Below are 27,232 nucleotides of genomic sequence, written 5' to 3'. Positions count from 1 at the left end.
TAGCAATTTATTCTATGGAAATAAGGCAGCACATACAGATTTAATTGCAAGGATTTATACTGTTTTATAGTACTGGATACTGCAAACAACCTAAATGTTCATACTTAAATACTCATTAATTCAGGAGAGCGGGGGCTGGGCATGGAGTCCAGTGGTAGAGTTCGTCTAGCACGCACAAGGCCCCAGGTTTAATTCCTAACTCTGTAAAATACACTGCAGAACAAGAGGTAAACCGTGATAGTACACATAAAATATAAAATGATTATTTTAAATGATTTAAAATGATTTTTAAAATGATTACTATAAAAATTACTTACTATTTTTACTATTATTACTTTAAAATGATTATTACTATAAACAATTTCAATTTATGCAATTCTAAGCCTTTGACATTCCTTGTCTCATGTATTTTATCATCCCTGGAAGGCTGTGCCATTACTATCTGCATTTTACAGGTGAGTAAATGAAGGTTTCTAGCTGCTAAGTGGCAGAAATTGACCCCACTGTGCCTGTGAATTGCCAGCCAGCACTCACTGGTGAGACTGGAGCTGACAATCACTGACAGGTCTGTCGTCCCGTGCCCACCGAGCTGCCAGGCACCTACACCGAGAATCCACCTGAGGAGGAGAAACCTTCATGGAGAACACGAAGGCGGGCTCCATACAATAGTGTCTGTGACAGGACTGAAGAGACAGTTTTATAAAATAAACGATTTCCTTGGGAAAGAAGACAGTGTGTTAAAAACGTTAAGAGCAGTAGCACTAATCTGTCCATAATCAGAAAAGTTAAAAAGCCAGTCGATCCCACATGAATGGAGGTGTCGGAAACAGTGTTTCCGATATCAAGACAGCAACGATCCTGCCAGCTCGCTCTACAGTCCAGCGGCACATCTGACAGCAGAGGACGGTGGCAGGGAAGGAGGCCGGCAGGGGCACCCCACGTGTCCCGAGGCAGGCTGCTGTGTCCTGACGGCACCCACCAGTGTCTAGGGTGGTGGCTGCAGCCCTGCTGGCACTCCAGGTCCTGCTAGTCCCATGGCAAGAACAAAGACAGAGAAGCGTCCTTCCTCCAATCCTCCTGGTCCCCGAGTGCATGCTGTGGGCGTGGGGCCTCTGAGGGATCCACTTTGATCAAGCATTTGACATTTACCAGGCCCTTCTCATGTCGGTCAGAGCACTGAAGTGCCCAGCGGCCCCTTTACTGACATTCTAATATAACCAACATAAGCTTAAAAGAAAACAATACATATCCCCCTTTTACACATAAGGGATCTGAAATACAGACGTTAAATGACATTATTAGGTAAATATACACAAAAGCTGTAACACATTTTATTTTATAACACATTTTAAATAGTTCTTTCACCGTATCATGCTGCCTCAAGGCAGTAAGATACCTGTTAAGACAACAAGCAAGGTGAGGGATTCTACAGAGAGAAAGAAGCCAGAAATCATAAAAACAGGTCCTTTAGAGCAGGATGGACTTTCTCCTCTCTGTACAACCCCTGATCCTTGTCACCCTGGAAGTTTCTTTACTCACTGCCATACAAATAGAAATCACTCCTGTCACACCTAAGGGGAAGCTCTAGATCTGAAATTCATATCCCAGATAGTAGAGAAATTTCTTATACAGCACTCAAAACTGGAAGACTGACTCTGCAACTGGATGTATTTTTTTTAAAAAAACTGGATGGTTATCTTTATCAGTGGAGAAAGGGATATCCATTTGTACCTCTGAATAACCAGCTACATACAGCTTTTTAGAGACTGTCAATTATGCAATCTACCTCAAATGCTGAAAATTATACACGAGATTTTGCCATTAAAAAGTTTCTCTGAAAAAGCCAGGAGCAGTGGCACACAACTGTAATCCCAGCACTCTGGGAGTCTGAGGCGGGAGGATCCCATGCTCCAGCTCAGCCTGGGGAACTGAGGGACTTGAGTAAGACTCTCAAATAGAAAATGATTGAGGATGTAGCTCAATGCAAAGGTCCTGGTTCAGTCTCCAGTAACACACACACACACACATACACACACACACACACACACACTTCTCAAACATGGCCCAGAATGATCGTACACACTTGTAATCTCAACTACTAGAGAGGCAGAGCCTAAAGGATGGGGAATTCCAGGCCAGGCTGGGCTATACAATAAGACTCTGTCTCAAAACAACCCAAAACACAACACAACACAAAACAAAACAAGCGAAAAAAGTTTATCAGAAATTCCAAATGGGAGTTTATCAGGAAACGAAATCTATCAATTTAAACCTTAATGACTTTATTAGTATGTCTTTAATATTGGAATAGGGCAGTAAAGGGAATAAAGATTGCAGTGACTAATAGCTGAATACAAAAGAAATCATACCATACTCCCACATGAAACCTGTGGTGAGTATAATTATTTCTCAATAATTCAGTCTAATTAAATACTCACTCCTAATTGGGTTACCACAATCCAATTATCATTCCAGCAAAGAATGTTTTTAAAAACTCTAAACTCAACACCCTAGAGAGTTTTGCCAAACAATAAAACGAAGCCCTAGAAGGAAGGTGATTCAGTGGGAGGTGAGACACAGCACTGTCCATACAACCCCTGCAGAACTTGTGTGAACAGAAAGAAGACTGCTGAAACGCCCAACACCTCAGCCACAGATTCAACTTCACACTTCCCTGAAGGGAAACAGCAGTGAGTTGATTTCAATACTAAATGAATGAAAGAGAACTGAAGTAAGGTATACAAAGCAGCAGTGCCTCGGGTCACAAACTTGATTCTTTCCATGATTCTGGTTGCAAATCGGGTTGGCCAAGAACCACAAGTTCAATGTTGACCTTACTGGGAAATCTGATTTGGTTCTCATCCAGTTTGGTATGCAACTAGGATCATGGAGAGAACTGAGGTACCACTGTGTTTACATGAACCTGGCCTTAAATGTATAAACAAGGAGCAGAAACAGAAACAAAGGGCTGGGGATTTAGCTCAGTGGTTCCCCTGCCTGCCTTGAAAGCTGAAGGTCCCGAGTTCAATCCCTGGTACCAAAAAAAAAAAAAAAAAGAAACTAATAAATTATTTTTTGAAAAATGACTAGCAAGGGAGGGAGGGAAGGAGAATTTTTTTAAAAAGAATTAAGATATGTCATGTACAGATACCCCCCACCATGAATGTAACCACTATGTACTACAAACTTAGCAATAAAAACATTTTTAAAAGACTGGCGAAAACAGAGTGGCAGTTCACACCTGTCATCCCAGCACTCTAGGAAGCTGAGACAGGAGATCGCAAGTTTGAGCCCAGACTCTGCTTCAAAATAAAAATAAAGGGCCAGGGATTTCACCGCCTGCCTCGCAAGCGCAAGGTTACTGAGTTCGATCCCCGGTACCAAACAAGAAAATATATAAAGAACTCAAAAAAAAATCAGACCCCTCCCAAATTTAAAGACCCAATCCAAAAATGGGCATCTAAAATGAACAGACAAGGGCCGGGGATTTAGCTCAGTGGTTTCGCTGCCTGCTGCGCAAGCGCAAGGACCCCAGTTTGATCCCCAGTACCAAAAAAAAAAAAAAGAAATTTCTTTAGGGCCGGGGATTTAGCTCAGTGGTTCCACCGCATGCTTTGCAAGCACAAGGTCCCGAGTTCAATCCCTGGTACCAATAAATAAATAAATAAATAAATAAAACAGACACTTCTCAGAGGAAAAAGTAGAAACAGCAAATAAATATATATAAAAAAAATGTCATTTGAGAAATGCAAATTAAGACAACACTGAGATTCCATCTCACCCCAGAAAGAACAGCTATCATCAAGAAATCAACCAATAATGTGGGCCGGGGATTTAGCTAAGTGGCACCACACCTGCCTTGTAAGCACAAGGTCCTGAGTTTGATCCCTGGTACTGCAAAAAAAAAAAAACAAGAAATCAACCAATAATGCTGGTGAATCAACCAAATGCTGATGAGGCTGTGGGGAAAAGGAACCCTTCTCATTGTTGGTGGGAATGTAAACTGGTACAACCACTATAGAGAGAGCAGTATGGAGGTTCCACAAAAAACTAAAACTAGATGTTCCATTTGACCCAGCTGTTCCCTTTCTAGGTTGAGTATCTTCCTGAAAGAGTTAGAAAGCATCATACCACAGTGATATATGCCTACTCATGTTTGTAACAGCATCACTTATAACAGCTAAATCTTGGAAATAGCCTATACACCTATCAAGAGATAAATGGATAAAGATGTGGTTTTTTATATACAATGAAGTACCACTCTGCCATAAAGAAGGATAAACGAGATATTTTTAGGTAAATGGATACATCTTAAGACCATAATGTTAAGTGAAACAGATGGGACACACAAGTTTAAATATGGAATTGTTTCTCTTAGGTGAAAAACCTAAAGGGTAAATAAATAGCAAAATGGAGGATACAGGGAAGTAGGAAGAACTTGTTCTAATAAGGGGAACAAGGGAGGAGGAGGGGAAAGAAAGAGAAAAAGAATTTTTAAAAAGACAGAAGGGAAAGAAAAAAATGGAAGAGGGTTAAAAGGAGGAGAGGGGGATGAGAAGAAAAGGAGAACTGAGACATTATATACAGGTCCAAATTCCCCATGATGAGTATGATCATTATGTATGGCAAACATTTACTAATAAAAAAATAAAGTCACTGCAAAAACATACTTTAGCACGTGACTGCTAGTGAAGCTGACAGCTGCATTTATGAATTTACAACCGTATCCACAAACTGGGGAAAACCTATGGTTCCCTCTTTAAAGCTTTGCAAAAGCAGACTGAGTGGGCCAGGTATTTAGCTCAGTGGTTTCGCCACCTGCTGTGCAAGTGCAAGGACCCGAGTTCAATCCCCGGTACCAAAAAAAAAAAAAGCAGACTGAGTAACTTAATTCCAGAAACTCAAATGAAGCTCTTTAGGCGCGGTCTAAATCCTTTTTACTTTCTTCGTTTAAAAGCTTTAGGGCCCGGGATTTAGCTCAGTGGTTCAGGCGCCTGCCTCTCAAGCGCAAGTTCAGTCCCCAGTACCAAAAAATAAAAATAAAAAATAAAAGCTTTAAATTCTGTAGTTTAAAACTTTTAGAGGAAACGACACTGAGTTCCAGGAGATAAGACAGCTTCAAGGAAAGAAGGCGTAAGGCAAACCAAGGCACCTTATCTAGTTCTCCCTTCCAGTACCCGTTCGTTGGGCACTTCAGGATGCTCAGCACTGACACTGTTGCTCCCATTTTATTACACCTGGATCTCTGCTTAGAATGCAACAGGATGCAAAACTGGCTCTCATTTTGGCCTCTGCCATGTCACATAGTCCGTCCTCCATCTGCTGTGAAGAAACACAACTAGTTTGGTCTGCTACTGTCTCTAGGTTAGACTAAATGAAACGGCCAAAGGTTACGCCCTGAAGTTTTTATTTTATCATCGGCCCACCCACCAATCTGGTCCCCTAAAGCAAAGTACAAAGGCAGAATGTGCTAGCTTCCCTTCTTGCTGTGCCAGAGAACGTTCATAAGGACTGGTGGGCATGCATGATGTGGGCAGCCTGTGTTCAGCACACACAAGGCCTGGACTCTCCCCACACCATAAAGTAAACTGAGAAGTAAATCCGACATGCTATCAGAGTAAGAACGCAGTAAGAATTATCCTGGGATTCAAGTTTATAAACTAAACATCAGCAACTACACAGAGCAAATCACTGTTATGTACTGCAAGCATAAAATTGAAAAAAACCCAGTAACCAGTAGCACATTATGTGAAACCACTGAGGAATCCTGGGTGAGTTTCAACAGTTTATAAACAGAAGAAGCCACAAAACATAGCTTTTTCAAAATTTCCATGAAGCTAGGCATGGTGGCACAGGCCTGTAATCCCAACAGAAGGCTGACCTGAGTTTGAGGCCAGCCTGGGCTACAAAACTCTCCCACAATTCCATGAATATTAATAAACATAACACAGACCAGCTGGGGCAGTGGACCTGGTGCAGCATTCCTGTAGTCCCAGCTACTCAGGAGGCTGAGGCAGGAAGATTGCTTAGTCTAGGAGACTGAGGCCAGTCTTGGCAACATTTGAAATACAGTACATGTAAATAAACAGCTAAATGAACGCAACGTAGTGAGCCAAAATGCTTGCTTCATGTTCTTGTGGCGCTGAGGATCAAACCCAGGGTACCCGTGAGGCAAGCACTCTGTCAATGAGCAGCATCTGCAGCCCCAAGCACACACTTTGAGCTGAGAAAAGTTGTAATGACATGTAGTATAGCTAACACTGAGGCACGAGCTCATCGGACAGCCTTTATGGTCAGGTTTCATACTGAACAACTGCACTGTCCCCAGGACGGGGCGGAGTCGGGCCACACAATGTACACACCCCGGACCCCCTACAGTTTTTATGTTGAAGCAAGATCTCACTCGATTGCCCAGGGTGATCTCAAACTCATGACCCTTCTGCCTCAGCCTTCCAAGTAGCTGGGATTATAGGTGTGCACTGCCACAACTGGCCTCCAATTGTAAATGTTACCCTAATAATAAAGGCTCCCCTCAGGCTGAGTCATGACTGGAAATCCATGGGCAGACCACCGGAGCTGATTCTCTGATCTGTGCATATTCTGAGTTATCAGAGGGTTTCCAACATGAGCCAAACACATGGAGCCTAATGCTTGGTAATGACCAGTGTTTCTCACACAATTTTATTGAAATTAAACCTCAGTAACTAAAGATGAAATGATTATATGCATCAAGCCTCCGAGGAGGTCATTTTTAACTACATCCAGTGACCACAGCTGGCATGCAGAGACCAGGCTCTGTTTCCTAGAGTGTTAGGTGCTCAGAGAAAATACTGCTGCTCAAAATTTGGCATGCCAGTCATATTTCCAGGCTGCCCTTGAACTTGCGGTCCTCCTGCCTCAGCCTGCCCGATAGCTGAGATTACAGGTGTGCACCACCGCACCTAGACAGAAGTTTGGTTTCTTTGGTACCAGGGAATTGAACTCGGGACCCTATGCCTGCGAGGCAGGCGGCGGACCCACTGAGCTAAATTCCCAGCCCCTATTTTTTTTTGAGGCAGGATCTCACTGTGTAGTTCAGGCTGGACTTGAATTCTCTACGTACCCCAGGCTGGTCTTGAACTCTTGGTGATCCTCCTGCCTCAGCCTCCCAAGTACGGGGATTACATGCATGTACCACCACATCTGGTAGAACACATTCTTAATGCCTTTAAGGAGACAAGGGGCAGAAGACTAGGTGAATTATTTCCATTCTAGGTAACTGGTAATTGGGCCCTTAGAAATCTAAGTATTTTAGCTGGGTGTGGTAGTACATACCTATAATCCCAACACTCTGGGAGGCTGAGGCAGGAGGGTTGTTGGCAAGTTCAAGTCCAGCCTGGGTTATTTGGCAATGCAGTGAGACCCAATCTCAAAATTTTAAAAGAAAGGGGAATGGGCTGGGAATGTGAAGGCCCTACACTGGGGGTGAGGGTGTCTCACAGGATAAATCATTATAATGTGGTAAAGTGAGATTTAAACCAAGGATTTAACAGCTGCTAAACAACCTCATTCCCTAACAAGACTGCCTAGTGTTGGAACCACAGGTTACATCATGTGATCAAGAAGACATTATAATATCATCATTAAACAAACCACAACACTTAGGAGAACACTCAGAACACAGAACAACACTCCTGCAGCATTTGATTTCCCTATCTAACACAATTAGGAATATATGACAAAGCCTCACACACACAGTCCTCACAAACACCAAATCTGAGGGTGCTTAGGACCCTTATATAAAATGGCACAGTGCTGACATACAAAATATGTACATCCTCCCTTAAATCACCTCGATTACTTATACTACCTCTTTTTCTTAAAAAAAAATTTCATTAAGTTTATTGGTACATTTTAGGTATACAACACAATTATATTCATCATTGGGATCTTGTACCTTTACATGATGTATCTTGGTTCTTATTTTTCCCCACTCCCCTGCCCTCCCTTCACCCCCTCCTCCCTTCCCTATTTACAAAGGCTTTGTTTCCATTTTTCCCTTTTCTCATAGTTTTTCTTTTTCCTTCTTTCCTTTCCCCTTCCCCTCGCACTTCCCCTGCTCCTTTAGACCTTTTCTTCCTATTCCACAATATCAGTTATACATTTTGATCCTTGTTTACACTTTTTGTTTTTCACATCAGAGAAACTACTCAGTAATACCTTTTTAATTGTTTTTTTGAAACAGGTTCTCCCTGCTGTAGTTCAGGCTGGCATTGAACTTGTGATTTTCCTGCCTCACCCTCCAAAGTGCTGGGATTACAGGCGTATGCTACCATCCCCAACTACTTATAATACCTAGTACAATATAGATCCTATGTAAACAGCTGTTCCACTGCACTGCTTAGGGCATAACGACAATAAAAAGAATCTACATGTTCAGTAAAAGGCAATTTTTTTTTTCAATCCACAGTTGACTCCAAGGATGCAGAATCCAGGGGTGTAGAGGGCCAGTATGTGTATGTGTGTATATATATGTATATGTATATGTATATACATATATATATATATATATATGCACCTCCCCCCCCCCCACACACAAGCATAGCATAGCTGTGTACAAAATAAAGTATCTATCTCGGAAAGAGATAAAAATTTTAAATACCAGGGCTGGGGAAATAGCTCAGTGGTAAAGAACTTGCCCAACAGGTATAAGGGCCTACATTCAATCCTCAGGATTCACTCTTTCAAAAAAGAAAAAAAAAAAATCAGTAAAACATTTACAACCATACTAAAAATTACCCTGAGTAATTTTACTCAGAACTTTACTCAAAAGCTTCAAAGGGAGCCAGAAATATCAGGCTAAAAGCTGACCTGCTACTTACTAGCTAGCTCCTGAACAGGTTAACAGAACACTGTAACTACATAAATCCGCAGAACGTACTGGATCACTGAGTAGACACCTTCACACTCAGCCAAGGGGGATCCCTTTCTGCTTCCTTTCTCCTTCGGGTCCCAGTGAGGTCTCCTTTGCACTCAGTTTAGTGACACCAGTAAGTTTTTACTTTGCAACATTTCCATCTGCTGTGATGCCCCGGCCCTCAGCTTGTCGGTCTCCCTTCAGCAGACCAACTAGGACACGCTCCCTTGGAACTGACAGTTTGAGAGAGCTCTGGATGGACACACCAATCCTTGTTCTTAGGCAAGACTGCATAAGCCCACAATGACATTTTTGCTCGTGGAACTGTTTTGTTCTGTTTTGTTTTTAGGAGGGGACATTTCGTTGTGCTGGCTCAGGCTGTTTTCCAACCTGTGGGCTCAATCCTGCTGCCTCAGGCCTGCAAGTCTGCGACCACAGGCATGTGCCACCATGCCTGGGTTAGATCATGGTCCTCTTAATCCTGTCCCCCACCTAAATCCCAAGTGACAAGAAAATTGAGGTGAGCTAAACGAGTCAGCTGTGATGGGGCAGATGGTGAAGGAGACACAAGGACCGGAGGGATCTTGCAGTGCCACCATCTCCCTCCAACTACGTACAAGAAGGAACTTGCCCAACAAAGGAACCAACCTTCTCATCAACTGTAGCAGTTCTGTAACCCACTGGCACCTTGAGAATGAGGGATAAACATGAAAAAACCTAACAGGTGGCATTAAGTCTGTCGTGACTGAAGGTGGGCATCCTTGGTTATATTTTCACATTTTATAGTTTAATGGTTTAAGCAAGTCTCAGAGTTAACGTGACCATACACAATAAGCCAGGCTTGGTGGTGCACACCTATAATCCCAGCACTCTGGGAGGCTGAGGCAGGAATATTACAAGTTTGAGCCCAGCCTGAGCAACTGAGTGATTTAGTAGGATCCTGTCACAAACAAACAAAGAAACAAACAAATAAGCAAACAAAAATAGCACACAACACAGGAAAGAACATGTTGACAAGTAGCACTGTGCTGGACAGAGAAGCCTGCCACCTACTGACCAAAAAATAAAATGGCTTAAATTTCCTTGACTGATGTTTCACGAGAGAAGAAAATGACAGGTAACTTTTTTTTTTTTTGGTACTGGGGATCGAACTCGGGTCCTTGCACTTTCGCAGCAGGTGGTGAAACCACTGAGCTAAATCCCCAGCCCCGGGTAACGTCTATGACATTACATTTCAACAAGTGGACTAAAGATAAAAAAAAAATCACAGGGGGCCGGGGATTTAGCTCAGTGGTTCTGCTGCCTGCCTTGAAAGCATAAGGTCCCAAGTTCAATCCCTGGTACCAAAAAAAAGAAAAAAAAAAAAGATAATCCAAAACATCGCAAAAACTGTGACAACTATACACAGCTTCTAAGTAGCTTTGCCCAAAGCTCCAACAACAAACACATACACTTGTGCCCTGCCACTTCCCCTGGGAGCAATTGTCCCACTGTCTCCTGAGCTTTTAAAAATGTTAATCCTAAGGCTGGGGATTTCGCTCAGTGGTTTCGCCGCCTGCTGCACAAGCGCAAGGACCCAAGTTCGATCCCCAGTACCCAAAAAAGTAAAATAAAATAAAATAAAAATGTTAATGCTGGGCCAGGGATTGAACTCAGTGGCTCACAAGAGCAAGGTCCCAAGTTCAATCCCCAGTACCAAAAATAAAAAAATGTTAATGCTAAAAAAATAAAATAAAAAAATAAAAATGTTAATGCTAGCTGGGTGTGGTGGTCCACGCCTGTAACAGGGCACTTGGAAGGCTGAGGCAGGAGGATCACCATGCATTTGAGGCAGCCTAGACTACAGAGAGAGATCCTGTCTCAAACACTCCAATGTTAACACATACAGATTACCTTTTCTGTTGGTTTTTGTCTTTTGTTTTTAATTAATTTATTTTCTTTCCAGTACAAGGGATCAAACTCAGGACCGTGTACTTACCGGGCAGGCACAGCACCACTGAGCTACACCCCTGGCCCTTTGTCTTTTGTTTGCAACAGTCTCTTACTATGCAGCCCAGGCTTGCTTTGAACTTGTGATCTTCCTGCCTAGCCTCCCAAGTACCGGGTTTACCGGGTTTACAGGTGTGCACCACCCCACCCGGCTTGTTCAAACAGCTGCATATTTCACTATTCAAACACATCACAATTCAACCATTTTTCTATATCCTCATCACTTCTTTCTCTTTGGAAAGCAACAGTCTGGCAACCCTCATTTTAACTATGAGCAAGTTTGCAGAAGTTTCTTGACATGGAGCAGCTGAAGGATTTATTTACTCCAAAGGTGCTCAAACTGTAGCAGGTAAGAATCATGAGGACATCTAGACTCCAGGCCCACCCACGCTGTGTCATTATCTGTGAAGGGCAGGGCTAGATAACCGACCTCCCTCCAAGTTCCCACACATGCTGCTTTGGAACTCTTTGGTGTAAAACAACACAGGGCCCTGTGTTTCCCAGGAAGATGTTGTCCTTCTCTAACTGCTGCAGGTTACTGTGGATGGTGGTGCTGAGGGAAACCTGCCCACCCTGCCTGCAGGCGGGGGTTTGGAGCCAAACGCAGAAAGCAGAGGGACCTGGGGTGGGAGGGTCTCTGACAGCACAGTTCTGTCAGCTTCAGATGTTAGGGCCAGTTGAAAAGTGGTTTCACAGCAAAAGAAAAAGAGAAATCCTAAAGCTATAATTGTATTAGGAGGTAGCTACTTCTAGGTAATCAGACGAGAAATTAAATTTTCATTAAAGTGGAAAATGTGGTTAACTTGGAGCATGAGGATAACACACAGGAAATGTGAAAACCGTGAAAACAGACTTGAGAGAAAGTCACACAGCCTGTGGCAAAAACATCTATAGTTTGCTTATATGGGGATTCATCCTGGATGAATTTTTCATCAATGTTAAGAGTTTAATGTAGAGCTGGGTGTGGTGGTGCATAGGAGGATCATTGTAAATTCAAAGCCAGCCTGGGCTACACAGTGAGACCCTGTCTCAAAAAAAAAAAAAAAAAAATGCAAGCTCCTCTATAATTATGGCCGAGAGAGAGAGAGAGAGAGAGAGAGAGAGAGAGAGAGAGAGAGAGAGAGAGATTAACATAGTCAGACATGGGACATGGTTACACCCTAACCCTGGCATACAGGAGGCTGATGCAGGAGGACTGACACCAGCCTATACAGCAGTTTGAAGTCAGTCTGACTACAGAGTGTTACCTCACCTCAAAAACAAAACATCGAAAAATAAAAACGAAAGGAAAGAGTTTAATGTATTTTTATCTTACAATGTATTTTATTCGAACTGGAAGAATCATGATTGTTACAGTATGAATCACACCATGTGCTATTCATTTGAACTTCAAAAGCTATTATCATCCCCCTCCCCCAGTACTCGAAATCGAATCCAGGGCCTTTTACACGATCAGCAAGCGCTCTATGCCCAGACATATCACCACCCAGCACCCTCAGCTATGCCATGTTTCAATTTTAAAATTTTATCACAGCACAAGGCATACTGCCATTAACCCCACCTCAAAATCCACCCCTCACTTCAAACACACTTAGCCCATCATTCTTGCCACTTTTTGAAGCAGCTTTGGAGTCCTCTTTCCTGAGGGTCTTTAGTTGTGCTGTCCTGGTCACCCTGATGTCCTGAACAAATTCAAAATGTTGACTTTCATGGTCATTGTGACTGTGGGGAAGAGCCAGAAGTTGCACAGTCAATGAGGTGGACAAGGACACAGCGCCATGCTTTTATGAGCTGCCTTTCTGTTCGCAGCAGCATTCATTGTAATTTTTGATCACACCTCATAAAGACACTCAAGAACTGCGTCAAAAATTGCCAAGAGTTGGGCCTGGTGGCACATGTCTGTAATCCTAGCACTGGGGAGGCTGAGACAGGAGGATCACTGTGAGTTCATGGCCAGCCAGCCTGGGTTACTCAGTGAGTTCCAGGCCAGCCTGAACTGCATTAGCAAGAAAGAAGGGGTGTGCTGGAAACGAGGAAGAATTCTGCAGGGGATTAATGGCAATGTGTCTTTTACTGTGACAGATTTTTAAAAATCTAAACATTCCCAGTAGTTTTTTTTTTTTTGGTACCAGGGATCAAACTTGGGTCCTTGGGCTTGCAAGGCAGGCAGCAGAACCACTGAGCTAAATCACCGGGGGGGGGGGGGGCAATAGTTTTTTTTGAGGTTTTTAAAAAATTATTATTTTTCCCCCCAGCAGTTTTTGATAAGCAGGGTACACTAGGTTGGATGTACTGACACAGAGGGTAATTAATGGTAAGACCTTGAAGCAGCAGCCTCAGGGAGAACAATCAGGCAGCACAACTCTGGGATATGGTAAGTAAAAGTCAGGCTGTCAGCTGACCAAGCTGCCGCTGTGGTCCTCAGATAAGAAGATTGGGCCAGACAAGCAGACACCAGATCAGAAGGAAAACCAACCCTCCACCGCCCTAGATGCACTTCCCTAATAAAATCTCCTCCCAGAGGGAGGCAGAAAACATTTCTCAGCACATTTTAGGCCAACAGCCTGCCCAGTAACCAAGCTCCACACTATCCAGGGGCCTCTGGTCCTTTGGGGGAAAAAAATCCACGAATAACTAATGACATTCCTTTGGACCCATAAAAGTAGAAAGTATCTTTTGCCAGGTGTGTCTGTGGAGGAGCCAATTTCTCAGTGTCTTGCTGGGTCTGCCTATAAGGTAATTAGCTTTGTTTATTTTCTACAGCAAATTTTAAAGTGTGGTGTAGTGGTGTGCTCCTGCAACCCCAGCACTCTGGGAGGCTGAAGCAGGAGGATCTCAAGTTTGAGCCCAGCCTGGGTACTTAGCAAGACTGTCCACCACAAAGCCAAGGGTAGCTGGAGATGTAGCTCTGTGTAAAAGAACAAACAGCCATGGGTTCAATGCCCAGTACTGAGAAGGAAGGAAGGGAGGGAGGGAGGGAGGGAGGAAGTTAGTTTCCAATTAAAACTTCTGCTAGTTGGGCCGAGGATTTAGCTCAGTGGTTCTGCCACCTACCTCGTAAGCGCAAGGACCTGAATTCAATCCCCAGTACCAAAAAAAAAAACAACAACAACAACTTCTGCTAGTAAATTTGTAATGTCTCAGTACTAATCCCCATCATCACTGAAGCAAGGACCCATACTAACTGCTAACAACACATTCTCTCCAATGACATGTAAGCAGAAAATTCTGCTTGTTTGAAATGGGTATTCTCTTCCCTGCCGCCTGGAACATGGTCATATTAGCCAGGAGTGCAACATCCTCTCATGATGAAAAACACCAAGGAAATTTTAGGCCGGCATGCTTAGCATGTGCAATGGCCTGGGTTCAAAAAATACATAATCTACCCAGGCATGGTGGTACACACCTGTGATCCCAGAACTCAGGAGGCCGAGGCAGGAGGAGCATTGCGAGTTCAAGGCCAGCTTGGGCTTCAAAGTGAGTTCAAGGGCAGCCTGCACTACAAAGTGAGACCCTGTCTTGCTCTCCCCCAAAAAACCCTAAAAGTAAATAAGTAAAACAAGAAAAGCTGGCCATGGTGGCATATGCCTGTAGTTCCAGGACTTAGAAGGCTGAAGCAAAGGACTAGGAGTTCAAGGTTAGCCTGGGCTACATAGGAAGAGCAAGGTTAGCCTGGATGGCACAGTAAGGGGCACCCCCCCACCCCCACGTAATGTCTCAAAGCCCAACCCAAAAAGAAAGAAAATTTGTGTTGTTTATTGAAGCCATGATTTTAGGGTTTCTGTCTCTCTTAGTCAAGAGAACTAATAATAATTAAAAAAAAAAAAAAAAAAAAAGAACCAAGCCCAGCCAGATGTGTTGGCACACACCTGTAACCCCAGCCACTAGAGAGGCTGAGGCAAAAGGGTCTCAAGTTCAAGGCCAGCCTGGGCAACTTACCAAGAGTCTGCCTCCAAATAAAAAGGGTGGGGACGTACCTCAGTGGCACAGTGCTTACCTAACACGTACAAAACCTGAACCCTGCAAAAACAGGGAACAAGAAAGAACCACATCCACCCAGACCCAGAGAGCACACTGAACAGTAAAGGATAGACACGGTATAATCCTGAGGTTATGAGAAATCATGAGGCAATGACAAAGATGGGCTGGGAAACGCTTCACAAGAACAATCACAAATTCTAAACAGGTCCTAACAGGTCCCAAATCTGAGCCCTGATATTTATCTTGCAAAAGCTGAAACAGGGAGATTTAAAGTCTATGTGATAATGTTGCTCCACTGAAGCAGTATTTACATCTTGTTTCTCCTCCCTTTTCTAAATATAGACTCACCAGGAGGCTTGTCACTTGGTTCGGCACCCAAGAACATCTGATCTTCTCACTGGAAGTTTTGGTAGAAGTTTCTGTCTCTCAGAAGGAAACCTACTGGAGTTTCAAAAGCCACAGCACCAGCCGTTTAAAGAGTGACAGTAAAGGACAACTTTCCTGGGGCAGGCAGTCCTGACACTTCCCTCACCCACTGTCCAAATAATTTCTTACTCTTGTTATTCTTTAGGCCTGGTTAGGGGCCCACGTTAAGACGACACATATGAGGGGCAGGGATTTAGCTCAATGGTTCCTCCACCTGCCTCGAAAGTGCAAAGACCTGAGTTTGATCCCAGGTACCAAAACCGCCCCCCGCAAAACCTACACATTTGTTCTGGTTCTGTACCTACATTTTACTTCATTGGATAAATATTCCTGCTTTGGAGAATTTAATAAAGAATATAAGAAGAGGGCCGGGGATTTAGCTCAGTGGTTCTGGCGCCTGCCTTGCAAGCGCAAGGTCCCGAGTTCGATCCCCAGTACCAAAAACCCCCCAAGAATATAAGAAGAAATAAATAATACCAAACCACCTCAACTTTTTTTGGACAGTTTCCTATTATAGAAAAATAAGAAATCTGGTAATAAAATAGAATTAGAAAGCTGGATATAGTGGCGCACACCTACAATTCCAGCACTTGGAAGGCTGAAGCAGGAGGATTGTGAATGTGAGGCCAGCCTGTTTTGTTTTTTTTTGACAGGGTCTTGCTATCTACCTAGTCCGGGCTGGCCTTCAACTCACGCTCCTCCTGCTTCAGTCTCCCAAGTACTGGGATTTCCCCTTTACTACCTTAGTTAATAACACAGCCAGAATCAATGTTTACCTGGGAACCTTAAAGTCATTCTTCCCTATAATTAATCTCTTCAACGATTATTAATACTAAACTCTCAAAGACAGCAGTTTCCCAAGCACCTAGTGAGCTCACTTAACCTCTGCAGCTAATCTATGCAGTAAGTAGTGCTATTATTATCTCCCAATTAGCAGATGAGGAAACGGAAGTCAGAGAACCAGGTACCTTGCCCAGGGTTACACAGTTGTGACTGGAGAATCTAGATCAATGCCAGGCTTGTGACTGCAGAGTTCATGCTGCCATCAAGTCCTGCTGAGTCACCTTGGAGGCTTTCTGTCTCCTGAGCCCTGACTCCATCTTCCTGCTCAGGGGCCTAGTTCACAAGGGTGCTGCCAACACGACTGATGCCCTTCATTCCAGGCCCTCCCCTTCACTCCCCCACATCCGCATTATCTGCACCAGCTCAGTGTTGGCTATTTAACTATTCTGTTGAAACCTTTGATGTCAGCACCAAAACAACAGCAACAACCAAAACACAAAACACATTTTATGACTCCCCACTGCCTCCAAAAGGGCAAATAAGAGGAGCAGGGGAGGGAGAAGGAACACACAGACTATACTTTACGGTAACAATTACGTCTACTGTTTATCAAGCAGTGACTACAGGCCAGATGTGGCCGAGTATCTCACGTTCATTAAATCATTTCATACCCACAACTAAAGCCAGATACTAGTACTTTCCTCTTCACAGACAATTCACAGAAAATAAGCTGAGGCTGGGGATTTAGCTCAGTAAGCACAAGGACCCAAGTTTGATCCCCAGTACCAAAAATAATAATAATAATAATAAGCTGAGGCTTAGAAAGATTGAGGAACTTTTTAAAAATTCTAATTCCACATGCCTGAAATCTCAGCATGCCAGAGGCTGAAGCAAAAGGATTGTGAATTTGAGACTAGCCTGGGTGACACTCCAAGTTCCAGGCCAGCCAGAACTATTGACCAAGACCCAGCTTAAAAAAAAAAAAGGTCGGGGATTTAGCTCAGTGGTTCCACTGTCTGCCTCGCAAGTGTAAGGACCCGAGTTCAATCCCTGGTACCAAAAAAACAATTTTAAAGATAATTTGTTCAAGACTTGGCAAGGTTAGAAATTTGTTCAAGATAACAATAATCATTAAGTAGAAAAGCCAGGATGTGAGTGAGACCAGATCTGCTCAAAACCAAAGTTCTCATTCTTTCAGGTGACTCAGGCATGCAGTGCTCTGACAGAGGTAACTAGGTCCCTAAGTAAGGGACAAGTACTGAGCACCTGCTTAGAAAACTGATCTTATCCCAGTTTTAGAAAACCACAGTGTTAAAAAAATATGCTTTTTGAGTTTTTTGGTTTGTTTTTTCTTTTGGTACCGGGGATCGAACTCAGGACCTCAGGCTTATGAGGCAGGTGGCAGAACCACTGAGCTAAATCCCCAGCCCGTGGCCTTTTTTTTTTGAGATAAGGTTTTACTATGTAGCCCAGGCTGGCATCAAACTCCTGGTGATCCCCCATCTCAGCCTCCAGAATGCAGGGATTACAGGCGTGCGACACTGTACCCACTGGTTTTAAAAAATACTAAAACAGGGACTGCAGGTGCAGCTCACTGGAGGAGTGCTTGCCTACTGTGTGCAAGGTACTAGGATCAGTTCCAGACACCGCAAAAATAAAAACGGTAGTTCTGTAATCCTAGGTTAAGAGTGCAAACTCTAAATGAATTGTAAAGCTAGAACAGGAGACCGAAAAATGTGTACGTGGCTGCATACCTTGGCTAGCTCCCATCCTCGCCTCCTCTGCTCCGACTGGGTAACTCAGAGCAGCACTTGCACTGGCCTTCGAGATAGTGACGGGAACCCAGACACACCAGGGAATCACGTCAGCAAAATGCCTGGGTATAAAAGGAAGATCTACTCATGTGGTACATTTTCTTTTCTTTTTTTTTTTTTTTTTTGGTACCGGGGATCAAACTTGGGTCCTTGCGCTTGCGAGTCAGGCAGCAGAACCACCGAGCTAAATCCCTGGCCCTGATCTACTCATGTGAACTATGCAGTATTCTGGTAAGAGACTGCTTCAGGAGATGAGTGTAGTGGTGCACACCTGTAATCCCAGCACGTGAGGCAGGAGAATGCAAGTTCAAGACCCTGCAGGGCAATTTAGTACCAAAATGAAAAATGTAAAAAGGGGTAGGGATGTAGCTCAGTCAGTGCAAAAGCCCTGGATTCAAACCCCAATCCTGCAGAAAAGAGAGACTATTCCATTAACATGAATGTTATCTGAGATGATGGTGATGACTAAATTTTTTACACCCTGAAAGCAGAAAATCCGGTCCTGAAATCAGGACAAACTGAAGTATTGATAACTTGTGAAGCTCTGAATCTCCAGTGAGTCTTTCTCCATGACATTTCTATTTATGATTTAACTTTAACCATATATATTTGATAACAAGAAGCTGTTAAAAGAGAAGTAATCACACTCTATAGTATGGTTATGCATACAAAGTATTTGCTTTTCTGTACAGTATGTTCAGCTTTCCCCAAACAGATCATAAAATTTTGGCAGGAATTTACCCACTAGCCCAGGGTCAGGGAACTTTCTATAAATGGTCCCTCAATGAATATTCTAAAGTTTGTGGGCCAAGAGGATAGAGAGGTATTTATTTAACAAAAGAAAAACAAATGTGCACAGCTTTACTGGGGAAACCCCAGGAGAACCACTGGGAGTGGTAGTGCACACCGGTGTTCCGGCTGCCTTGGGAGCTGTGGGAGGACCACAGGAGCCCAAGAGTTCACAACCTGCCTGGGAACAGGGATCTTCCCTCCAAATCAAAACAAACAAAATCCAACTATAATCTGGGAACAGTGGCACATGCCTGCAGTCTCAGTCACTCAGGAAGCTCACGTGGGGCAACTTGTGGAACTGTCTCAAAAGAAACTTTTGAAAAGCTAAGGATGTAGCTCAGTGGTAGAGCATTTGCCTAGTACGTATGAGGCCCTAGGTCTGAGAGGGAGGGGTGAGAAGAGGGGACAAGGACACATAACTGAAGTTTTAAAAATTACATTTTGCTTAACTTGCCTTCAAAGTGACCAGTCCCTATCATCAAGATCTATCGTAAATGTGTATTTGCAATGCTGATCTGTACTAAGATTCTTACATAGCTCATCTTTGAACAGGTTTTTCACAGATGGGTGATGCAGGTGATACCTGAAGTGCTGTCAAGTTACAGCAAGTCACTGGGATTTGTAATGTGCTGAGAAGGAGCAGAAAGGGATCCACTCTCAGCTACAGCCACTCAATATGAATGTTACATGAAAACAGCTCTAGACAATATATAAATGCACAAACACAACTGTGTGCCAACAAAACTAATTTAGGGCCAGGAGTGAGGGTGCATGCCTGCAGTCCCAGTATTTGGGAGGCTGAGGCAGAAAGGTCTCAAGTTCTCCCCCCGACTGGGCAACTTAGCAACTTAGGGAATTCCTGTTTCAAAATAAAAAAGGACTGGGGATGTAGCTCAGTGCAAAGGCCTTTATTCAATCCCTAGTAAAAGTTAACTTTTTCCATTCTTGCAGAATCATCTACTCGACATCCAACCTTTCATTTCACCTGGAAAAAGCTTACTGACTTGATGGAGGTGGGCAAGGACCTAAGAGTCAAGGGACAGAGCGCACAAGGCCCAAGCTGAAAGGACGTTCAACACAATAAAACAGCCCTTTACTCTGACCCATCACACAAACCAGCACCTATAGGCCTGTACGGACAGGATAATGACTGCACAGTAAGGAACAGAGAACAGACAGCACTGCTGTGCAGAAATCTGGGGAACCATGTCTGCATCACATTCTGAGCCATGTGCAATAGAGCTTCCCACAAGTTTGGTTTTTGTGGGGTTTTTTTGGTACCGGGGATGGAACTCAGGACCTCGTGCTTTCAAGGCAGGCGCCGGAACCACTGAGCTAAATCCCCGGCCCACAAGTTTGTTTTTTAATAAAATATAATGTACTTATTTTGGAGGAGAATATGTTAGTAGACAAATCAGTAATTTAGCTTAACTAGAAATTATAATGTACAATTTAAGATAGTAAATGTAAATTCCAAATATAAATTCTAAGAAATTCTATGATTGATTATTCTGTTAGAACCACAGTTTAAGGGATTTATTCCTAAACCAGGCCAGTGATTAATTCTTGACTCCTCATACTGTTGTAGACACAACATACTTCAAGGAGCCTTGATAGAACAAATTACTCAACAGTTGATTATACGTTCAATAAAGTGAATGACATTCTCTCACTGAGTAAGGCCCGAGTCTCTTGCCAGTTCTGAGCAGGGGAAGCTCGTGGCCCAGGGCAGCACTGGCCAGCAGAGGATGCCACATTCCACAGGCCTCCTCTAGCACTTTCCCCTGGCTGCGGCAGCTCAGGTCTTGGGCATGTAAGGCTTTGGTGAGAGTAACTTCTCACCTGCTCAGGAGACCCTCTCTCCACTCTCCTTCCCTTTCAGTCTGGCCGACTGACTTCCGGTTATTCTCCACATTTCTCCTCAGGAGCCACCAGCTCTGTGACCCATGAGGCTCTTCAGCCCCGAAGTCCTGACATCCAAGGCCTCTTTTTCTATGACAGGAAATGACTTCCCCACTAAGCTGAACTTATTCAAAAAGTGGTCTTTCTAAAGCTAAAGAGTAAAATGGACTTGCATTGTGCTATAGAAATGAGATTCTTTAAAAGGTTTGTCCTTGAAGACTTACTAATTTGCAACCTTAAGGCCCTGAGAGCTAAGTATTTTTGTAATTACTTTTATTAAAGCACTTTAAAAATTCAAGTTAGGTCATATAACATGGAGAATTGTCACTTCAACACCATATGGGGCCGGGGATTTAGCTCAGTGGTTTCCCCGACTGCTGCGCAAGCGCAAGGACATGAGTTCGATCCCCGGTACCAAAAAAAACAAAAAACAAAACACCACCATATGAATAAGAGATATCTTCAAGGAAGCCTTATAACTTACAAATGCTCTGAGTGATACAAGTCACAAAAAGTATTTCTGAACAGGCACACAGACTGCCACAAGCAAAAAACCTTTCAGGTAACAGAGGATGAGGAAGGATGGAGACCAAGTCTGACCAGAGGGCCAGCTTCTGGAGGTCAACTCTTCAAGTCTCAATGGGTGAGGGGCACCCCTTACGTCCTAGCCTCCTCCCCCTTTTTTTCCCATTAAGACAGGGTCTCATGGGCCGGGGATTTAGCTCAGTGGTTTTGCCGCCTGCCTCCCAAGCACAAGGGCCTGAGTTTGATCGCCGGTACCAAAAAAAAAAAAATTACTGGTTCATTAACCATTGAGTACAGAAATAATTCAGTAGAGGCAACTAAGAGGTTAAGAAGATCATTGTTCAGTAGTATCCAGCCTTGAAGAACACCGCTGCCACTGTACACAGAAAAGTGAGCAACAGGAGCCCAAATTTTCCTTTGTTGAACTGTTTAAGCTGCAAGAACTTTGCCAAATTTACCTTTGCATGGCTGACGGGAGGATATCTGAGTCTGTTGGCACCTTCTCCCTCACAAAGGCCAGTGAATTGGGTGTAAACTGCATGAGGGCATCAGGGACTGTGACACCACCACCGGATTTCTCATCAATCCTCAGTTTGATGAGCTTATTGCTATGAGAAAATAGAAAGCCAGGGCCCTTTCACATTCATTATGAGGTTTAAGGCTTCATCTGCATTTTTCACAGACAGACACTATTGGAAGAATTGGTCCAAAAATTTCTTCTTGCATCACCTTGGATTTAGGATCAACATCAGTAAGTATCACTGGGGCTAGATACCATGTAGTCTCATCAGTCTCCCCACCAAAAGCTATCTTTTGTCCTTCAAGCAAGCTTTCTATCCTCTTAAAGAGATGACGATTGATGATCCTTTCATAAATAGGAGATTCTTTTATATTTTCTCCATTAATTCCTTCAGTTTCCTTAATCTTCTGCACAATCTGATTCTGGAGGAAGGCATCACAGAGAATATAGTCAGGAATGGTGCATGTTTGACCACAATTCATCAACTTTCCCCAGGTTATTTGTCTGCAAGCAACGTCTAGGTCACAATCTTTATGAACATAACATGGACTTTTCCCTCCCACTTCAAGCGTCACAGGGGTCAGATGCTGCAGCCAGAACTGCAGGGGCTGTGACTGGCTGGACCAGTATACCTGCCCGAGCTGCTGGACTTTGTGCTCCGTGGCTAGTCCAGAGGAGAAAGGCGAGGTCCCAGGGCGCTGCAGCACAGCTGCGTTGCAGGCTGGAAGGAAACTGAAGCAGGAGGACCTGTCCCTCCTCTCGCTTGCCTCTTAATTTCGGTTGGAAGCCACAGCTGACCCTGGCCACAGGTTCCACCACCGACTCCTCTCCTCACTGACTCCTCACAGCCTCACCAGCGACAAAGTCCCAACACGCACAGAGACCTGCTTTTTTTTTTTAAACAGGGTGTCTTCATGTAGCCCAGGTGAGCCTGGAACTCACCATCCTCCTGCTTCGGCCTCCCAAGTGCTGAGATTACAGGCATGTGACACCACAGGTGGACAATTCAGCCAGGTCTGATGGTGCATGCCTCTAATGCCAGCATGGGTGGCTGAGACTGGAGGATGGGAGGTTGAGACCAGCCTAGGCAACTTACCAAGACACTAAAATTAAGCTTTGTGAAACAGAGATATAGCTTAGGTCAAAGGCCCTGGGTTCAATCCCTAATATGAGATTGGCGGGGGGTGGGGGTGGGGGTGGACATTTCACAGTGACTTCCAAAGAACACAGTGAGAGAGGGGAAGTAACTTTATTTTTTTTTGGTACCGGGGATCGAAGGGGAAGTAACTTAAAAAACTACAAAAACTACAAACTCAGCTAATCGTAAGAAAAATGCAGACAAAAATCCAACTGAGGGACACTCTGAATAATACCTGACCACAACTACTCAAAATAGTGAGGAACATTAAGGAACATCTGAAACTGGCACAGTCAGGAGGAGGCAGAAGAAGGGTGTATCTCAGTGGCGGAGCACATGTGAAGGGGGCACTGGAAATCTGAATGAAGCACAGACACTGAAGAAAGTATCAGCACTGCTCATCAACTGTAACAACTGAACCATAGCAATGTATGATGTCAACCATAGAGGCAACTGCATAGGGGACATAGGAAAACTATCCTTACCTAATCAGTATTTCTCTACATCTAAATTGTTCTAAAATAAAAGTTTACTTAAAAATAAAAGTTTGTCTATGCATAGCAGCACATGCCAGAAATCCCAGTGAACTGGGAGGCTGAGGCAGGAGGCAGAGAGTTCAAGGTCAGTCCAGCAGCTTAGTGAGAGCCTGAGCCAAAAGAGAAAAGAAAAGGCTGGGGACACAACTCAGTGGCAGTGCTTGTCTAGCCTGCACAAGGCCCTGGGTTCAATTCCAAGTATCCCCCAAAATTAAGATAAAGTGCTTGACTATGCCAGATTAGTTAGCAACTTAAAGACAGTTTGGGTGCTAGAAAGAGAATCTGCCCAGCTCCACCTCGGCTAACAGGTTGGGGGAGGCTGCTCCGTGGCCTCAGGGAAGACTCAAAATGATGACTACAGTACTTTGGAAGGAAAGCAGCAGCCACCTGCACTGACCTCTACCTATCTCCACCCTGATGCCTTGTCCTTAGGTCTCTGCCCTACAGGACATTTCCACTGACCAGGTACAGCCTCCTAGCCACTGACCCAGACTCACAGAAACTCCTGCAAGATAATGTCTCATTTGGGAGTGTAGAAGACCTAATGGATGAAGGTGGGCAATGGCAGGCGCAGACCCCTAAAACATGAGTGTTCTAAAGGGAAAGAACCAGGGCTGGAACCTACATTTTGGGTCTCACAGTGAAATACTTTTCCCATCTGAAGAAGCAACCTATGAAAATCACAAGAGTTAAAACCAATTTTCACTGTAAAGTTACTTGCAGGTCACACCCATTAAAATACTGTACTGTCTACGTAAAAGCATACTGGTGTCTACAGGACAGTAAGTGAAGTTAGCATTCCTGATGTTCCTTCATTTTTTTTTTTTTTTGGTCCATTATTTTTCAAAGAGGGCGAACCGTTCCTTAGAATTTTGAAAGACCAATCCACAACATAAGTATATACAGGAAGATAAGGTAATTTTTTTCACATATATATTATAAATTCTGAGTGTGGGGCAAAAGAAAATCGTTGTTTTAAACAAGACACTAAAAAAAAAAAAAAAAAAAAACAAGACAGTATCGTGAACAAAAGGCAACTTCAGAGACAAAAACATGTGCTAAGGGGCCAGGGATTTAGCTCAGTGGTTCCGCCGCCTGCCTCGAAAGTGCAAGGACCCGAGTTCTGTTCCCGGTACCCGCCCCGCCCCCAAAACTGCTAAGAATACAGAGGCAGAGAAAATAAGTTACATAACCCAAGAGCACATTAGCTCAAAATCTAGGAATCTTACTAGAATGAGATCTGTGGGAGCTGTTGAACTTAATAAAGCAAAGACGCTCCCGCATTCATCCCGGTGCGGCGGGCCTCCACCTGCCCACACCTCCAGCAGCGGAGCGCGCCTGCGCAACCTGGGCCGACGTTACCTAGGCAGCACAGGCACCCAGGTGTTTACCCAGGTGTTTGCCCAGGTGTTCGCCCAGGTGCCCGCTTGCCCAGCACCCGGTCTGGGCGGACCCAGGACAGTGCGCCTCAGGAAAGCAGGCGGACTGGTCCTGCCTAGGTCAGCTCCAGGTAATTACAGAGCTAAACAAACCCAGCTGCCGAACGTTACTTATAATGTACTTCTAGCACATCTTTGAGGCAGGTTTGGGGGGGGGGGTCTGGTTTTGGTTTTTGAGACGGGGCTCGCTATGTAGCCCAGGCTGGCCTCGAACTCACGGCGACCCTCCCGCCTCAGCCTCCGGGGCTGGGATGACGAGCCTGCGCCAGCGCGCGGGGAGACACTGTCGGAAACATCAGCGCGGGCGCTTCTCCAAGCTCTGCGACGGAGGAGCCCGCGACCCACGGCGGCCGCAGGCCCACGCGCGAGTCGCCGCCGCGCTCACCATCTCGATGATCTTGGTCTTGCGGCCCGTCCTCCGGCGCAGGCTGAGGAGGTGCTGCGCCAGCACCGCCCCCGCCAGCAGGGCGCACAAGCCGGCGCTCGCCGCCGCGCCCACCCGCACCACCGCCGCGCGGTCCATGGGCGGCCTCGTGCGCCGCGGCCGGAAACCGAAACAGAGCCTCCCGCGCCGTGCCCGCCCCCGCACGCAGGCCCCGCCCCCGAGCGTGGTCACGTGGATCGCCCAAGAGCGCCCTACTGGAACGGCCCTCCGCACAGGCCCCGCCCCCACGCCGCTCACGTACGTCTCGCCCCCAAGAAGCTCCGCCCCCGAGCTCCGGAAAGCCCCGCAGGCAGTGCCGAGATGCACGTGCAGGAGCCCAGGAACGGAGCGAAACTGTCGTAGAACCGGGGCCTGAGGCAGTGCTGCTGGGACCGGAGAGGGAAGGTACTCATTAGCTCTCTCTGCTAAAGGCAAGGAGGCAGCGGTTCAAACGAGCCCTGGTCCAGCAGCAGTTGGTTTCCACCCTTGGCCTATTCGAAATCGTTTCTGCCTTCGGCGCCTCAGCTGCGCTGGACTGCAATTCCCAGCAGGCCCCGCGGGGGAGCCCCTCAGTCGCGCTGGACTGCAACTCCCAGCAGGCCCCCGCGGCGGAGCGCCTCAATCGCGCTGGTCTGCAAGTGCCAGGCAGCCCTCCTCAGCCTCTAGGCTCGCTGGGGCCGCAGCCCTGGGCGACATGCCTCGCGGATGTGAACCTCTTTAGCTGTATAAAAACTTCTTTTAATGAACAGATCAAGTGTCAAAAAGGGATTTACTTATTTTTGTTTGCTTTTAGCGCTGAGGATTGGACCCAGGACCTTTGCACCCAGGACCTTACCCAGTCCTTATTTTATTTTTTATTTTTACACAGAGTCTTGCTAAATTGCCAGGACTGGGCTCGAACTTCCAGTCTTCCTGCCTTCGCCTCTCAGGTTGCTGGGATCATAGGCGTGTGCCGCCACAGCGGTCTTCCTCTCATATGAATCAGTACTATTTCTCTTGTTGCTCAGATTGCCTCATGCACTCATAAGTGAGGCTTTTGGAAAGTGATTGGATCGTGGGGGGATGATATTCATCAATGGACTAATCCACTGAGGAGTTTGTAGCTGAATGTGACGTTGGGAAGCGAAGCTTGGTTGAGGTGAGTCACGGAAGGCCCATGGCTTGGAAGGGTGCATCTTCCCTTCCTCCTCCCTTGATCTCATTCTGCTGCCTGCCTGCCTGCCATGCCAGGAGCTGTTTTACCACTGCCAGTTCCCTCTGCCAAGCCAGCCTGCCCTGGAGCCAGCTGACTATGGACTGAAACCTCTACAAACTATGAGCTAAAATAAACATTTCCTCCTTTAAACTGTGGTGTCAGCTAGTCTGTCTCAGTGATGAGAAAGTAACAAAGACACTTGGCTGTATTATTACTTGAGCTGAATCCATTTGAAAAATAGCAAATGGAAGAAAAAGCTTTCTCTGAAAACCCATTATATATGAAGGGGTTCAGGAAATGCCAGTCCCCCACAATGTGTATTTTTTGGTGTGCTGATAACTTTGAACCAAGGGCACTTGTAGAACAGGGGGCTGAGGACAGGCTTTGGGGAACTCATGTGCCTGAAGACAGACCCTCCTGAGGGAACATTGTAGACCCCCCTCCCTGGGGTTAGTGCAATTAGAAACAATGGAGCCCAGGGAGTCACTCCCATCCATTTAATTTTAAACAGTATTTTACAGGCATTCCTTCTTCCATTTGGCCTAAAAGAAGTGGAAAATAAGATAACAAAATCCCAAGAGATCTCTGATGCTCTAGGCAAGACCACGTAAGTGTTGGATCTCCTAGCCTGACCTTTAGTCACCTTCACCCTACTCCCACCTCATTAGGGTTCATAAATATGTACTACATGTCATGCATTAATTAAAACCAGAGTGAATCCTGGGACAAGCATGGGTGTTGAGAGCCCCTAAGATGACTAAGCACCCTGTTGATGATTTCTTTTTTTTTAGGTACCAGGAATCGAACTCAGGTCCTTGCGCTGGCGTAGCAGGCAGCGAAACCACTGAGCTAAATCCCTGGCCCAATCATTT

General features: G+C 45.0%; 1 protein-coding gene, 1 long non-coding RNA gene and 1 pseudogene across 5 annotated transcripts in view; 1 reads left to right on the top strand and 2 right to left on the bottom strand.

Moving 5' to 3' along the window:
- The window catches only part of Nt5c3a (5'-nucleotidase, cytosolic IIIA), a 54,042-nt gene extending 28,742 nt beyond the window's left edge, over positions 1–25,300 (bottom strand). The window contains exon 1 of one of the 3 annotated variants that reach the window (XM_004872199.4): positions 25,127–25,300. Coding sequence is in view for 1 of the 3 variants with exons in the window: in XM_004872195.3 (XP_004872252.1) it covers positions 25,127–25,264 (138 nt within the window). In the remaining 2 variants the exon portion in view is untranslated. Of the gene's footprint in view, positions 1–15,214; positions 15,303–25,126 lie in introns of those variants that run through there. The other 2 variants (XM_004872195.3, XM_087210115.1) reach the window with 2 other exon arrangements.
- LOC147828380 (aldehyde dehydrogenase family 3 member A2 pseudogene) lies at positions 8,983–25,037 on the bottom strand (annotated as a pseudogene). Its single transcript, XR_015450891.1, has 3 exons — positions 25,002–25,037; positions 15,215–22,395; positions 8,983–12,607 (listed from the first exon to the last, which is right to left on the bottom strand). The product of XR_015450891.1 is annotated as an aldehyde dehydrogenase family 3 member A2 pseudogene (transcript).
- Positions 25,301–25,576: 276 nt separating the features above from the next.
- Positions 25,577–26,510, top strand: LOC101716399 (uncharacterized). Its single transcript, XR_002391584.2, has 2 exons — positions 25,577–26,303; positions 26,396–26,510. It is a non-coding gene; the product is annotated as an uncharacterized LOC101716399 (long non-coding RNA).
- Positions 26,511–27,232: the final 722 nt, after the last annotated feature.

This window comes from Heterocephalus glaber, unplaced genomic scaffold (genome assembly GCF_053883595.1).
Source record: "Heterocephalus glaber isolate CG9 unplaced genomic scaffold, H.glaber_assembly_v1.0 deba00001111, whole genome shotgun sequence".
In the NCBI taxonomy this organism is placed as follows: domain Eukaryota; kingdom Metazoa; phylum Chordata; class Mammalia; order Rodentia; family Bathyergidae; genus Heterocephalus; species Heterocephalus glaber.
This window is presented reverse-complemented; position numbering and strand designations above follow the sequence as displayed.